We start from the raw sequence: 15,118 nt of genomic DNA, 5'->3' as shown, positions 1-15,118 counted from the left end.
AATTATTACGTAAATAAATTATTTTCAAATATTTTTTCCATTTTTCAATTTGATTTTATTTTGATTTTTATCACAAAATTATGCCAATTCAATCCAATCCACTTATTCTTTTATCAGTTTGAATATCAATTTTTTTTAAAATTGAATCAAATCTACCCTGGAACATCCCTATAACCAAAACAATTCTTTTAATAAATAAATTTCTATATTATGATAAAATTTTGTTTTATGTGATGAGATACTTTTTTTCCATAAGTAGTGAATAACCTATGAAAAGATAAGAGAAGAAAACTTACCTTTTAGTTATAAAAAAATCAACTTTACCAGTACAAGTAATATATATAACATTTTTTTTTTAAATTATATAGTTTAACACTTGATCCAATGTATAATGAACTTCAATTTGGTTAGTCCAATTTTTCAATTGAGTTTTGCATTGAAAAGTTGAAGACAGCTGGAAAGCACTAATGTTTTTGTCGCACGACATAAATGATAATAAAACAAAATTTATATATTATTTGTATCTCATTGCTTCGTCTTCAATGATTAAAATGACAATAAATTGGTAAAAAATGCTGATGTGGCAAGATGTATTCATTGCTATACCTTTTGATAGCCCTAAGTTCTTCAATATGACATCAACACGGTCTAAATATGGATTAATTTTACAGCCCATCTTCAAAATTTGGCATTTCCTGAGTTATATAACCTTTATATGTTCTTGTTCTTTAACCTAATACCATGTCATTAAATTTGGGGGAAGGTAGGAAAGACTAAATGAATTAAAATATAATACAAAAATAAAATGAAGCATAAGCGCTTCGATTAAAACACCACCCATATCCATTGAGACGATGGAATTTATCTAGTGCCATGAAGTATTACAAAACTTCTCTTTCATGCGTGAGATAAGCTTGCACTTCTCCTCAGCCTCAACATGCTCGCGAAGGTCAGTTTTTGATGCACGGTCTGGATGGAACTTAAACATAGCCCGTTTATAGGCAGCATGCACCTAAAATGACGATCAGAAGATAACAATGTTAAGCATGAAACACCAGAACAAAAGACACTTCATATCAGGAATTCAGGATCATAAATAGCTAACAAACTTGTGACAGGTTTAACTAAAAATGAACTCAGCCGAAGAGGAAGACACGAGATGTTACATAATTTTGGGGACTCAAATATATTTGCATGTAAGTGTGGAAAAACAAATATTAAAATGTAGTGAATTTCTGATTTTCTGGCACTGGTTTCAATCCCATTCTCTCCCTTATAGGTTAAATGACTGAATGTTGTATGCTTAGTATCTAAAGATCGTTGTAAGCATAGTACTGAAACAAAAAGAATATTCTAAAGTATTAAGTGAGGTAGAGAATGATATACCAAGGAAAAGCAATAGATAACAGAACTTGCCTCATTGGGTAAAGGTCTAAGACTTGTCCCGACAGTTATTCCTAAGCCACGAAGCAGTGAGGTCATATCTGAGCATTCATTCTCCAATTGATTGAGCTTCTTCAGTACTTCACCCCGCAGTTGCTCTTTCATGTTCATATATTCTTCCTCCTGAATTTAGCATTAATTATCAGATTATAAGAGAAATAACCCTTTACAACGAAGTTCTATGACTAACAGACACGTGAACTATATAAGTAATATGAGAAATCCTCAAGTTAAAGACATAATTGCAACCTTCTTATCTGTCTCTCTCACTTCTTCAACACGTTCTTTTTGCCTCCTTTCAATGTCCTGCAATCGGCGACTTTCAGCCTTTTTTCTTTTGCGCAATTTTTGTGCTTCCTCTGACTGTAGTATGCATATTCTCAGTTAACAGAACAAAAACTTGCGCAAAACAAAAGAGCAACAAAGCTTAATGCAATTTTTGTGCTTCCTCTGACTGTAGTTTGCATATTCTCAGTTAACAGAACAAAAACATGCCCAAAACAAAAAGGACAGCATATATAAACAAAGCTTAATGCAATTAAGTGAACATCAAATACCTAGTAAGCACTTGAATGGAATAAGTTAAACCCCATAGGCACAAAAGAAATTGACAACAACAAACCATAACATATTGATTAGTCAACGATTACAAAGAAAAAAAAGACAACAAGAATAACATTGGTGGTTTAACAGATGGTTTAACAGATTTACATTGGTCGGCATTGAATGTAATTAATCTGCATAAGATATGACCATGTTTTAAAATTACTAGGCTGGTAAGCCAGGGCAGTAGGGTAATGCTGGAGAATCCAACAAGCAAACACAATTATATTGGATTTTGATTCTTCTGAAATGAATGGAGTCATTTTCAATGCAAAAGTAAGGAGAACGAATCATTGATTGCAAAATTTCAAGTTGAAATTATAATCACATGCATGCACAAGTATATCAAACTACATAGTTATTTTCCAATCAATGGCTATAGCTTCTTTCCGTCACCATCTACTTCAGTCATGATTCATTATAGACTTTCCAGTCTATTGTTAAAAGATGCCAAATGCAACATTGGTTGCTGCTCCCATGCTAACTTAACTGCTTTGCTCGGTAGTCCCATAAGTTGTACTGGTTTCCCCTTAATTTCCTCCCAATCCAACATTACTTTCCCAAGTCTATAAGCCAGGCCTCACTACATATTCCACATAGTTCAAGAGCTTTGCATTTCAGCACCACCTTCCCCTTTGTCTCTTCCACCCAGTGTATGCAGGATCGTGAGTCAACTCGCCCAATCCAACATTCCAATCGCATGCCGGCGTGCTGCAATTCAAGTAAAATTGTATGTAGCAAACTCGGCGAACTTGTCCGAGTTGAAAAGCTAACTATGAATTCTGAGATGCGGCGCATCTGTTTTGGGGTTTTTTTGAGAAAAAAATCCTAATTTCCTAAAACAGATCTGGATACGGGTCGGGTCGGGTCGTGTTAAAATCCTTATTTGTTTTTTGAAAATGGAAATTCTGAGAAACATTGTATCATAACTTCTTTTAAATAAAAAGCAGTACCAAGTAAACACAGTATTATGTAAACAATTTGTGATTGCAGCCTTCCACTCTCAATAATCGCAACCGTTACCAACGTATCATTAATCTTTTATTTTAGCATAAATTCTCATCCTTCAATCACGATTCTTCTTACGGTTAGAAACCAATTTAATTGCTCTTCCTTGTTCTAAACTGTTAAAAGTCCCACACCGAATAAATATGGCCTGAACATGTGTTCATTTATAAGTGGGAGCAATCCTCGCTCTACCAACCGGTTTTGTAGGGTTGAGTTAGGTCCAACCACATTTCTTAACATGGTATCAAGAGCCCGGTTTAAGATCCGGTGGGCCACTTACTATAGTTTCCGCTATCGAGTCACCCATCATTTATTTCCATGCTCCAGTTGTCTAATCTTGAGCGTGAGGGAGTGTGTTACGAGTCTCACATCGGATAATATATGACCTGAACATGTGTTTATAAGTGGGACCAATCCTCACTCTACCAACCGATTTTGTAGAGTTGAGTTAAATCCATCCACATTTCTTAACATAAACCATACCCTGTTTCCTTTCATTCAAGCTTCCTTTTCTGTTTCAACTTTGTTTCTTTTTCCTCCCCTGTTCTTCTATATTTTTTCATCCCCTATTTTTCTTTTTTTTTACTCTTTAGATTCTTTTTAGTGTAAATATCTTCAAATAATGGAAGTGAATCAATACCTCCTGTAAATTGTAAATCAATAAATAACTTTCCTACCAATAGTAGGGTCTTACTATCGGTTCTACGATCCTCGGGTTACGATTTTTCAATCCTCTCCCGATTCTGTGTAAACTCATTAATTTTTAAACATCGCTTCCTTCTCAAAATGCCATAAACCACCATCAGCCATCAACAACACTGTCTGCACTACTTCATTCAACTGCTTCATCGTCATCTTCAACGCCTGAAACAAACAACCTACAAGCAAATGTTTAAGTCCCTTATTTCCCTCCAAGCTTCCTTTTCTTTCTTCCTGAGGAGCTCAAGCAATGTAGAGGAATTTCCCCCAAACTGGCCATCCTTAGTTGGCAAAACCCATCATTTCCACAGTTTGGGCCGTGTTGACTAGTAGGCACAAATATTGAACTTCCCCATAAAAGGACCCTGATCTGAATCTTTATCCTCCATTACTCTATTTGAAAAATTTCAGCATTTCCATGAGAACATAAACTCACTGCATCGCAAGTTGCCAATGTCCCGAGCATCGCAAGCACCTTCATCCATTAATATTCGGATGTATAACATTGGCCTAAAACATTCAGTTAAGCCATATGTTGATTCATCTAACATAAGTATAACCAGAGTAGTCATTCCCGGATAGTGGCGCGGAGCGTCGGACACCAAAAGTGGGATGGCATATAGCGGGGATAACTGCTCTATTTGATCATTTTTTGGACAAATTACATATAATAATTATAAACATGTAATTAATGTAAAATTAAGCAAATAACTCAACTCATAAAATATTTATAAATCAAAGCACACAAGACTCTCGATGTCCATAAACGACTATGAAGGAAGATCAAGGTTGAGTCTCAACTCAAATTTGATTGAAAACCCCAAAATTATCCTTAAAATGTCGTAAATTTAAGAGGTAATTTCAGTTTTTTAGAGGGGAAAAGGATAGCGGGCCAGAAACCGCTATGGGCCGGGAACAGCTCTGCTCCGCTATCCAACTATTTACCCTATGGCAGATGCTATAGTATTTTGCACTGCTGAGGCTCTTTCCATATCGGACGGCCTCCGCTCCACTGCAATATTGCGGATAGCGCCACTATTGATCGCTATTGACTACTCTATAATTCAATTAGGAAACGTTAGGTATTTTGGATCTATATGCGAAAAAAGCATCTGAGCATTTTAATGAGGTTTTTCCAATAAATATGAGGGATTGGGCAGCTCCATTCCATTATGTTCTCTGTTTTCTTGGTAGTTTTCTCTTTTTCTGACGCATGCAGCACATTTTCTTAACATCAACGAGTATTTTTCTTAGCACACATTTCTTTTCATAATAGTAGATTTTTCTTTTTTAAAACACACATTCATTTAACAAACATGAAGATGAGTAACAATAGTAGATAAAAAATTGCTCATCTTTATTTGAAATTCCTAAAGTTTCAAGTTATCATCCAAAGACTCAAAATTAAAAGGGCTTCAAATGTAAACTAGATAAATTTAAACAAGAAATACACATGCATTTACAAGGGAGGTAGCATTTACGAAATAATTAGCCCCTTATCAACCTGTAAGACAGCAATGCACCTGTTTGAAGAGCCAAGACATGTAAATGCATAACTGAAAAAAATAAAACATTTACAGCATGCCATATGTGAATCACCTGAATTTGCAATTGTCGCTGTCTGGATGCCCATTCCTCTTCCATGGCTTGTTTATATAAATCGGTTTCCTTAAGCTTTTCTTTTTGATTAATTATATTCTTCTCATTTGAAGCGGTAAGATCAGCATCTTGAGTACGTAACTCAAACTCAGGACCATTAAAATGCCTTTTTTCAAAAGAGGCGCCATTAGAATTCCCTTCAGAAATATTGTCAGTTTTACTCCTTGATGGAGATTCATCATTGTCAACTTGCCTGTCATGTGCATTCAATGGATATTTATCATTGTTAACTTGCCTGTCATGTGCATTCAATGGAGATTCATCATCGTCAACTTGCATGTCATGTGCATTCAATGGAGATTCATCATCATCAACTTGCATGTCATGTGCGTCTTGGTTGGAGCTCATAAACTTCTCTTTATCACCTAGTTCTTTCTCCAACCTTGAAGAACATGTAACACCATTACAGAAATCAGAGTTTTCAGAGTTGAGGCAGGCAGAAACTTTTTCTGTAGTTGTGCTTTCTCCATGTCGAGTGGCATCCTTAAATTTAGACTCTTCATCACCCCGTTCATTGTCTAACCCAGAAGGACCACTAACACCATTACAGAAAGTAGAGTTTTCAGAGTTGGGGAAAGCAGAAGCTTTTTTTGTAGTTGTCCTTTCTCCATGACGAGTAGCATCCTTAACTTTAGACTCTTCATCACCCTGTTCATTGTCTAACCCTGAAGAAACAGTAACACCATTACAGAAATTGCAGTTTTTCGACTTGGGGCAGGGATAACCTTTTTCCCTAGTTGTTTTTTCTCCATGCCGAATATCATCCTTAACAGTGAAGGAAGATTGATTCTGAACATTTTTACCACTGCTAGGACCATATAAAGGGTTTTTCCCATGCTTTTTAGACTTGTTTGCCACTTCTATATCTATATTATCGTAATTACTTTTATGTAAGCCAGAAGAACTGGCATGCTCGTTAAATACACGACACTTTCTCTTTGCCGAAACCTTTTCCCATTGTTCGCGTTTAATGACCTCACAATCAGAACAGTCACTATCAGTTTCAGACTCAAATAAACCATAACGATTTCTTTCAGCAGGCTTTGGAGTGAATACTTCCTTGCGCTTTTTCCCGTTAGACACGAAAGCTTTATTACTTCTTTGCCTCCTTGAAACAGAATCTTTTTCACCGACATCACAATCATCAACATCTACAACTACAGAATGTTGCATAGAACTTGAGGCTGTATAAAACCTTTTATTCGAAGACGCATCACTATCCAACTCTCCAACACCATCAACAAAAATTTCAGGATCATACACATCATCACTTTCGTCATCATCATCATCATCATTAATGCTAATAACACTTTGCGGTGTCGTTGTCCTATCTCCTCTACTCGGTCCACTTGACCCATGCAACTTTTGCGTAACAACTTCAGGACAATCTATGATTTCTACATCATCAAACTGATCACTATCTAAGTCAATAAAAACAATATCCTCTAAATTCCCTTTTGCCTGACCAGTTTTCAATGGTTTCTTCCCCGAACATGTTCGGGGCTGAAAGTGCTCTTTCGAGATGCTTTTTCCCAGCATCTATACCTGCATAGAAAAATCACACATAATTAACAACTCAACAAAATATCTTCAGGTATTAAAATATTCATCCAATACAACATATCACCACAGAACAGGCAACATATAAAAGCTTAAATCCTATCAAAAATGATTTCTATATCATGTTATTCATAATAACTGAATCAAAATCAAAAAGAATAACAAAACCCTATCAGGCTATCCTAAATCCTAACCAACCGAACAAAATCATAATCAGTAACTGAAAATATAAATAGAATAAAATGATAGCAATGATCGACAGTTATGGAAAATTAGGGGGAAATAATAACTGAAAAGGAAACCCTACCTCTGTAATCAGTGAGTTGGAATCGAAGGCAAAGTAGAAGAAGCTCAGAGACGAAGTGCGAAAGAGAGAGGGATTGTGAAATTGGAATTCAATTACACAATATGGTGGAAAAAGAAAAACCTATGAATTTTGCTGCGAAGAAGGGTCAAAACCCTGAACGCGTTTTGGTTATGTGAAATGAATAGTTTAGGTTTTTCTTCTTTAGCGCATAAAAAATCCAAAATTTATCTTTTTTTATAAAAATAAATATTAATGTCATAAAAAAAAAGGTTTTTTTACAAAAATAACCCACTTTTTCAAGGAAATTCCCAAAATACCCTCATTTCAAAAAAAATTCTCAAACTACCTCACTTTTAGGAGGAGTCGCCAATTGAATTGGAGACTCCTCTTAAAACTTGAATGGAGGCGCCAATTGGATTGGCTAGGGCATGTGCCCTAGTCAACCCAATTGGTGCCCCTTGCCCTAGCCAATCCAATTGGCGCCCCTGTGTAGGTTTTAAGAGGAGTCGCCAATTCAATTTGAGACTCCTTCTAAAATGCAATTTTTGTGTTATATGGTATAAGTGATAGATAAATTTGATATAAGACCACTTGATATTAATAAAATTTGCCGTTTACACAAAGAAACCTAATGGTGATGACCGGGATCACCTAACCGACCTCCGATACCGATGTTTGATCATCTGAGGGGCCAGGAGCGTCACTACCAACTACAGGAGAAGGTCTGTTGAGGTAGTCAGACAATTCGGCATAGTCTTCAGTATGCATCGATGATGTACCGCCGTAGCTGAGCTCATGACCCATGCCAGAGAAGTTGGGATGTGGTTGACTCATTGATGGGCGACCGGGACGATTGAAGGGAGACATGGGTGTGAACGATGCGTCGAGCAAAGATTGGAAAGGTTGTTGGGGTGTTTGGTAGAGATAGGGTTGTTGGATGTTTTGGTTTTGTGATGTTTGGGCTTCTTGGCTACGGTAGGAGGAGGGGCGGTTGGTGTTGAATGATCGTTGGGTGTTCTGGCTTAGGCGACTTTGGTAGGGTGATGGGGTGGGTGCGAAGCGATGTTGAGTCTCAGGTTGATGGTCAATTTGTTGCTGGTGGTATGGGGTATCCTCTTGGTATTGGGGTTGGGTGTATGGAATGTTTTGGTTGTATGTTTGTGTATTGGTTGAACGAAACGTTTGACGAATAGGGGGTTGTGTGTATCCGGTCTGACACTGTTGTTGGGGGTTTGTTGTTGAGGTGTCAGGTGTGTAAGTCATCTGGCGTGGGTCGTACAAGTACATATCCTCGGCGATGAACTGAAAACCAACCGATCTGTACCAAGCCATATAAGTACGACTTGGTTTTTCTTCAGTTGGCATGACTGCGTCACTTAACACATGGTCATGACGGTGCTTCCATTTGCGACACTCCGATCTTGGGAAGCTTTGCCATGGATTGAAGTTCCATTGGTCGTTAACTTTGCGCAGATGTCATTCTCCTAGGCTAGCTAGGGGATCTGGGATATTTTGGAGCATACCGAATTGCAGCTTCACACGATCACTGTTGTGCATCTCCACAGTTGTGAACCGTATTATCGGTGTGCATGCAGTTCATACGGACGCGTCTTCAGCGTTGACCTCATGGTCATGATCCAAATTAAGGTATGGACGCCAAATGAACCGAAATGTGAAAGAAGATAGGATTATAGTCAATGTAGAAGAAGTTAATAAAACATAACGAAATAATTAAGTTATTTTCCTTACGTTTATTGGTCGAAGGTGATCCAACAGGTTGCGATACTTAGTAATACAGTTTCTTGGACATCTGTTGTAACTCATACCACGTGCAGACCATCTACACCAAAAAGTCAAAAAATATTAGTTAGAGGTAATAATATTTTTAAAAAGTAAGTAAAGATATAGCAATTTAAACAACTTACTTTTGTGCATACGAAAATGTGAAAGGGTTGTTATTGACGGTTGCTAGAGACGGTAGTCTTGACCAACCCCATGCTTGTAGCAAAACAGCACATCCAGAAAATGTAGATGTGTCTTTGTGAGTTTTTGCACAAGGAGCTATAGAGATAGGCTAGACAAGCAGATCCCCAACTGTAACTTCCTATTCTATCTACATGTCTAAGTAGAGGTAAGTACATAATATGCATGCTAGAACCACTACCTTCGGGAAATAAAAACGAGCCAATTAATAGTATAATGTAACACCTAGTTTTTATTATTCGAGCATCTTCGGTAGAATGCTCATCTAAGTATAAACTATTATAGTACGACTTAAGGCGTGAGAGTAGTATACCTTGACCTCTTACATTATCATCTAACAAATCAGTCTCTAAGAGCTCCATGCAAATTGAATTTGCATAGTTGGTTTTACCATTAACAGCCTTACCTTCAATGGATAGTCCCAAAAGCATGTAGACATCTTCTAACGTCACGGTACACTCACCGGTTGGGAATCAAAATGTGTGTGTCTCTGGTCTCCATCTTTCGCATAAAGCTAGAATGAATTTGTTATCTATGGACCAAGACAAAATCTTGCTAATATGACCAAAACCGGCGAGTTCAACATAAGGTTGAATCATCGGGTCCATATGGACATATTCATGGACCCGAGTTTGGAACCTTGATACATCCTATAAAAGAAAGAATAAAAAACTTGACTAAGTTGGTATGTTAAAATAAAAGGGGGTTGGTGAAGATGAAAGATAAAAAGTTAACAAAAGAAAAAACTTACATATGTTGCGATGTTTGCAACCGTTCCTCTATGTGCTTCGCCCATTGTGAGGATATACATTTTGTCGGGGGGTTGGTGTAGATGAAACTACAAGAAGTTGTTGCAGATGAAATTGTAGAAGAAGTATTGTAGAAGAAGTAGTGAGAGTGATGGTGTGGAAGAAGTGTTGATGGAGTGGATGTATTTATAGGCAAATGGATTGGAGCATGAAAAGTTGTGCTTGCATGGTGTCTCCACTTGAATTGGCGACCATGTACAACCTTTAAGAGGGGTCGCCATTCAAATTGGCGCCTCCATAGACACATGCATGTAAGACCTAGGTCTGATTGCTTGGTTTCGAGATCTGAATGCATGGTGTCTCCACTTGAATTGGCGCCCATGTGCAAGGAATAAGTGGGGGCGCCAATTCATTTGGAGTGTGTGTCTGCATGTCTGACACGTGGCTGTCTTGTCTCTTGCATGCTGAACATGTCACTTCTTAGTAGCTTGCATGGTTGACATATCATTTCGGAGTAGCTTGCATGTGTGACACGTCATTTCGAAATAGCTTGCATGGGTGACACGTCACTTCGAACTAGCTAGCATGTGAGACACTTCACTCCTCTATTTAAGTGTCTTACTATCAACATCCAAGACACTTCACTCACATTCATCTGCAGTAAAAAAATAGTTTTCATCTGCACAATGTCATCTTCATCATCATACAGTGTCAACGTTCACTGCAACGGTGAAACATACGAGTCTGAGCTATATGGTTTTTGTTTTCAAAACACCGATACCATTAGACTCACGATCAAGAGAAATGCAACCTTCTTGCATTTGAAAAAAAGAATACAATCTTGTATAGGATCGGGTATTGTGTCAAATATCACATATCAAAATCCAATATTTTTTTAGAATAGTCAATGCAAGTATTTCCCCCTTAAGGTACGAGACGATGAAGATGTTGAATACATGTTTGTTAGTCATGAACATTCAGGACGCAACTGTATTGAGTTGTACATTACTCTCCAACCATGTATACCATCTCAACAGTCTCAACTAACCGGTCAGGATGAATCTGGTGAAGATGGTCGACAATGGTCAGATGAACTCAACCCAGAAGCAGAAGCAGAAGTGGACGTCATTGATGAAGAAGAAGAGGAGATCGAGATACAGGTTGATCACATGCTGAACAACGACGATGAAGATGATGATCAACCACCACCAATACCTCCTAGTCATGTCTAAAATCCGCCTCAACATATGACAAATATGGATCTTCACGATGATGAAACATTCAACGGTGTTTTCTATGATCCGTATCCGAGAACAGAAGGCGAATTAAAGGTGGGAGACATGTTTTGTACCAAAGAAGAATGTGTTCTGGCAATCAAAAAATTCCACATGAACAACTCTGCTGACTTTATAGTGAAATACACTGATTCTAGAAGGTATGTTATCGAATGTCGTAACATATTTTGTAAGTTTCGTCTGGCTGCGTCTTACAAGAAGAAAAATGACTCTTGGGAGATCGCTTCAATAGACCCACCGCATAGTTGCATTGCAACTAACGTTGAACAAGATCACCGTAAACTAAGCGCAACTTTAATATGTCAAGACATTCTGCCATTGGTTAATAAAGACCCATCAGTAAAGTTGAGTATAATTATATCCCATATCAGAACAACATATAATTATACTCCATCTTACAAGAAAGCCTGGATTTCAAAGACAAAGGTCGTTGAACAAGTTTTCGGCAACTGGGAGGATTCATACAAGGAATTGCCACGGTTTTTATGGGCACTAAAAACATATGTCCCAGGAACTGTGGCAATTATGGAGACATTGCCAGTGATGATGCCAGACGGAATCTGTGCTACAGGTAATAGTATCTTTCACCGTCTCTTTTGGGCATTTGACCCGTGCATTAAAGGTTTCACATTCTGCAAACCTATTATTCAAATTGATGGCACTTGGTTATACAGAAAATACAAGGGTAATTTGCTCATGACGGTTGCACAAGACGGCAACAACAATGTTTTTCCCATTGCCTTTGCTCTTGTTGAAGGTGAAACGGCTGGTGGCTGGGGTTTCTTTCTTCGACATCTCAGAACGCATGTGGCTCCACAAGCCAATCTCTGTTTGATTTTTGATAGACATGTTGCCATTGAGAGTGCCTACAACAACCATGACAACGGATGGCATGATCCTCCTTCTACATATGTCTACTGTATCAGACACATTGCACAAAACTTCATGCGTGCTATAAAAGATAAGAATATTCGCAAGAAGGTGGTGAATGTTGGGTATGCTCTAACTCAGTCGTCATTTCAATATTATCGTGATGAAATTAGACTGTCTAATGAAGACGCAGGGAGATGGCTAAATAACATACCAGTAGAGCAGTGGACAAGAGCATTTGACAGAGGTTGTCGATGGGGCCACATGACAACAAACATTATGGAATGCATGAACGGGGTATTCAAAGGAATTCGAAATTTGCCGATAACCGCCTTGGTAAGATCAACCTATTATAGGTTGGCTTCTATGTTCATAACCAGAGGTGAAAGATGGAGTGCGTGAAGGAGAATTACGATCCAAAACGCAGCGGAAATTAAAATTTTCTCCTTTAGAGATCCCTACGAATGGTCATGATCAGTGATAGAATATTTACCTCTTGTGACGATTGAAACCTTTGGTGCAGATCTCTTGTGACAATCAAAACCTTTGATGCAGATCCACGGAGCGATCACGAACGTTGAACGATGACAACGTCTCTACTTAGTCCACACGAACGGATTCCTTTAATCTCAGTGCTAGCTGGTACGAATGAAGGCTTTGAGTGAGAGAGAGAGAAAACGAAAATAATGCAAACCGCTATCAATGCTTCTGCACAAGGGTTCTATTTATAGAACCACTTGTGTGGGCTTCAAGCTAAAAAGCCCACTTAAGTGTATTTTGGCCCATATCTTATAATATGCCCAAAATCACTTAAGCCCATGGTACCTTACCATATTTCGTATTCTACTCAAGTACACCGTACCTTACGATGTTCTATAATTCACTTAAGGGCACCGTACCTTACGGTATTCCTTAGTTACTCTATCTCTCATCAATCTGTCCTTTGTGTGTGACCCTGTAGGTTTTCGTGACGTTGGCAATTATATTAAATCACGCATTTAACATAATAAACAATGAGCGGTATCTAGCAACACATCACTGCTACCCAAGACACGAAAATGTCATGTGATCTGACAATTCCTTCTGTGACAATACTTATTTGTATAATTACCCTTTTGCCCTTATGTCTATATTGAACACAAGGCATAGACCGTGTCATCCTTGTCTAGTTCAATATTGGGCCCATAGACATTTATCCTGTTACGCAGGATTGGCAAATTCCATCTAGGACACTCATGTCCCTCAGCATGCTTCGTGGAGTACCCATCAACTGTCTTTATGGTTATCCAATTACGGACAACGTTGGATCAGCAATAAAGCACTCGACTCTACATCTAGGATCCATAGTGGTTTCAGGTCGGAGAGTGGTATACACTATTATCACCATGAGAATAACTTATGACACTTTGCATAACTTTCTATATAGTATTCTCATAGCGGGTCAATCCGGTATAAATATTACTCCTAATATTCATACCTATGTTTAAGACTTGATAACTCTTTATCCATGATCCATGAGATGTGATCATCAGTCTACAAACATAATAGTCTTAATGCTTTAATGTTATCCCACTTCACACTAAAGCTCGACTACGGATACTTTAAGAATAGTGTCCTTATGTTTAATGTGTTCTCATGATTAAGTCACACTTAATACATTAAACGGACTATCTATTCCAGGGACTTTACTAAACAAACGTAATAAAGAAAAAGCCTTTTATTATTAATAAATAATTCGATACAAGTACCAAAAGTATTGGCCTCTAGGGCTTACACCAACAGTTCGGTGTTAATGTTCGGGCAAGTATTCAGTGAGTGTTGCATGAAGGTCATGAAAGAGGAGAGCATCAAAGTTAGCACACACGCTGTAACAGTCTTTGACCGTCATAGGCAAAATTTCAGCGTCCAGGAAACAATGGACCACAACGAGGGGAGACCAAATTTATCCTACGCTGTTAGACTAAACAGAAGTTGGTGCGATTATGGAAAATTCTAGGCCTTCCGCATACCTTGCTCCCATGTCATTGCAGCATGCGCTTATACTCGTCAAGACGCTTACAACCATTTATCTGATGTGTACAAGGCCAACACCATCATGAATGTATATACTTAAAGCTTCTCAGTACTACCAATGGAGGATTACTGGCCTCCATATGAAGGTGATATTGTTTGGCACAATGACGAGATGTGTAGAAAGAAGAAAGGAAGGCCAAACAGCACACATATCAGAATAGAGATGGATTCCACAGATAAAATGATAAGATTATGTAGTATATGTCGTCAACCAAGACACAACAAGAACAATTGTCCCAATCGAGGAGCATCATCTAGGTCTTAAGCATTTTGTAACATTGTATTTCTGTAACATTAAATCATTATATATCATTAAGTTTTTGTTACAACGAGGTTCACAACAAACATCAGTACAAAACATCTGAAAACATATATATTTCTAACTGATTACAACAATCAAATTGATGTCGTCTCGACCAAACATCATTTCCCTAGCATCCTTATCAGTCTTCATTCGCACCCAACCAAAGATACTGTCAAGCCTCTCAATACTTCTGATTCCCCTTCTGGTATTTTCCCATCTAACCAACGAACCAGCTCCCTCTTCAGTTGATCCAACATAGTGATGTTCCAAAACAGCATCAGCATTTGAGGTTTGTCTCTCGCATAAATCACCTTTCCGTATCGGCGACGAACACCAAACATGATTGCCAAATGATTATATGAGATGTGGAACAATTACTCACACAACGCATCTATTTATAACATAAAAATTGCATTTTAGGAGGAGTCTCCAATTGAATTGGCGACTCTTCTTAAAACCTACACAGGGGCGCCAATTGGATTGGCTAGAGCAGCCAATCCAATTGGCGCCTCCATTCAAGTTTTAAGAGGAGTCTCCAATTCAATTGGCGACTCCTCCTAAAAGT

At 38.0% G+C, this 15,118-nt stretch overlaps 1 protein-coding gene across 2 annotated transcripts; it reads right to left on the bottom strand.

The window, feature by feature from the left end:
• Window positions 1-579: 579 nt before the first annotated feature.
• On the bottom strand, window positions 580-7,476 carry LOC127118969 (uncharacterized). Of its 2 annotated transcripts, XM_051049194.1 has the most exons (5): window positions 7,280-7,474; window positions 5,353-6,957; window positions 1,693-1,806; window positions 1,417-1,566; window positions 580-1,012 (listed from the first exon to the last, which is right to left on the bottom strand). In XM_051049194.1, the coding sequence occupies exons 2-5, from the start codon at window positions 6,949-6,951 to the stop codon at window positions 866-868; spliced, it is 2,010 nt and encodes a 669-aa protein (XP_050905151.1). In that variant the 5' UTR covers window positions 6,952-6,957; window positions 7,280-7,474; the 3' UTR covers window positions 580-865. The 2 variants fall into 2 exon arrangements, with proteins under 2 accessions (XP_050905151.1, XP_050905152.1); XM_051049195.1 differs by lacking the exons at window positions 580-1,012; window positions 1,417-1,566 and having other exon boundaries at window positions 1,710-1,897; window positions 7,280-7,476.
• Window positions 7,477-15,118: the final 7,642 nt, after the last annotated feature.

The sequence above is a fragment of the Lathyrus oleraceus genome, chromosome 2 (genome assembly GCF_024323335.1).
Source record: "Lathyrus oleraceus cultivar Zhongwan6 chromosome 2, CAAS_Psat_ZW6_1.0, whole genome shotgun sequence".
NCBI classification, from domain to species: domain Eukaryota; kingdom Viridiplantae; phylum Streptophyta; class Magnoliopsida; order Fabales; family Fabaceae; genus Lathyrus; species Lathyrus oleraceus.
The sequence above is the reverse complement of the archived record's forward strand: the minus strand, read 5'-3'. Positions and strand labels throughout refer to the sequence as shown.

What these genes read in the sequence shown, in the direction of transcription:
- LOC127118969 (XM_051049194.1), bottom strand. Translation starts at nt 6,951, where the DNA reads ATGCTGGGAAAAAGCATCTCGAAAGAGCACTTTCAGCCCCGAACATGT. An exon ending in TGAGAGAGACAGATAAGAAG is followed by an intron (nt 1,567 to 1,692) that starts GTTGCAATTATG and finishes TGCTAAATTCAG; the next exon opens with GAGGAAGAATATATGAACAT. An exon ending in TTAGACCTTTACCCAATGAG is followed by an intron (nt 1,013 to 1,416) that starts GCAAGTTCTGTT and finishes TCGTCATTTTAG; the next exon opens with GTGCATGCTGCCTATAAACG.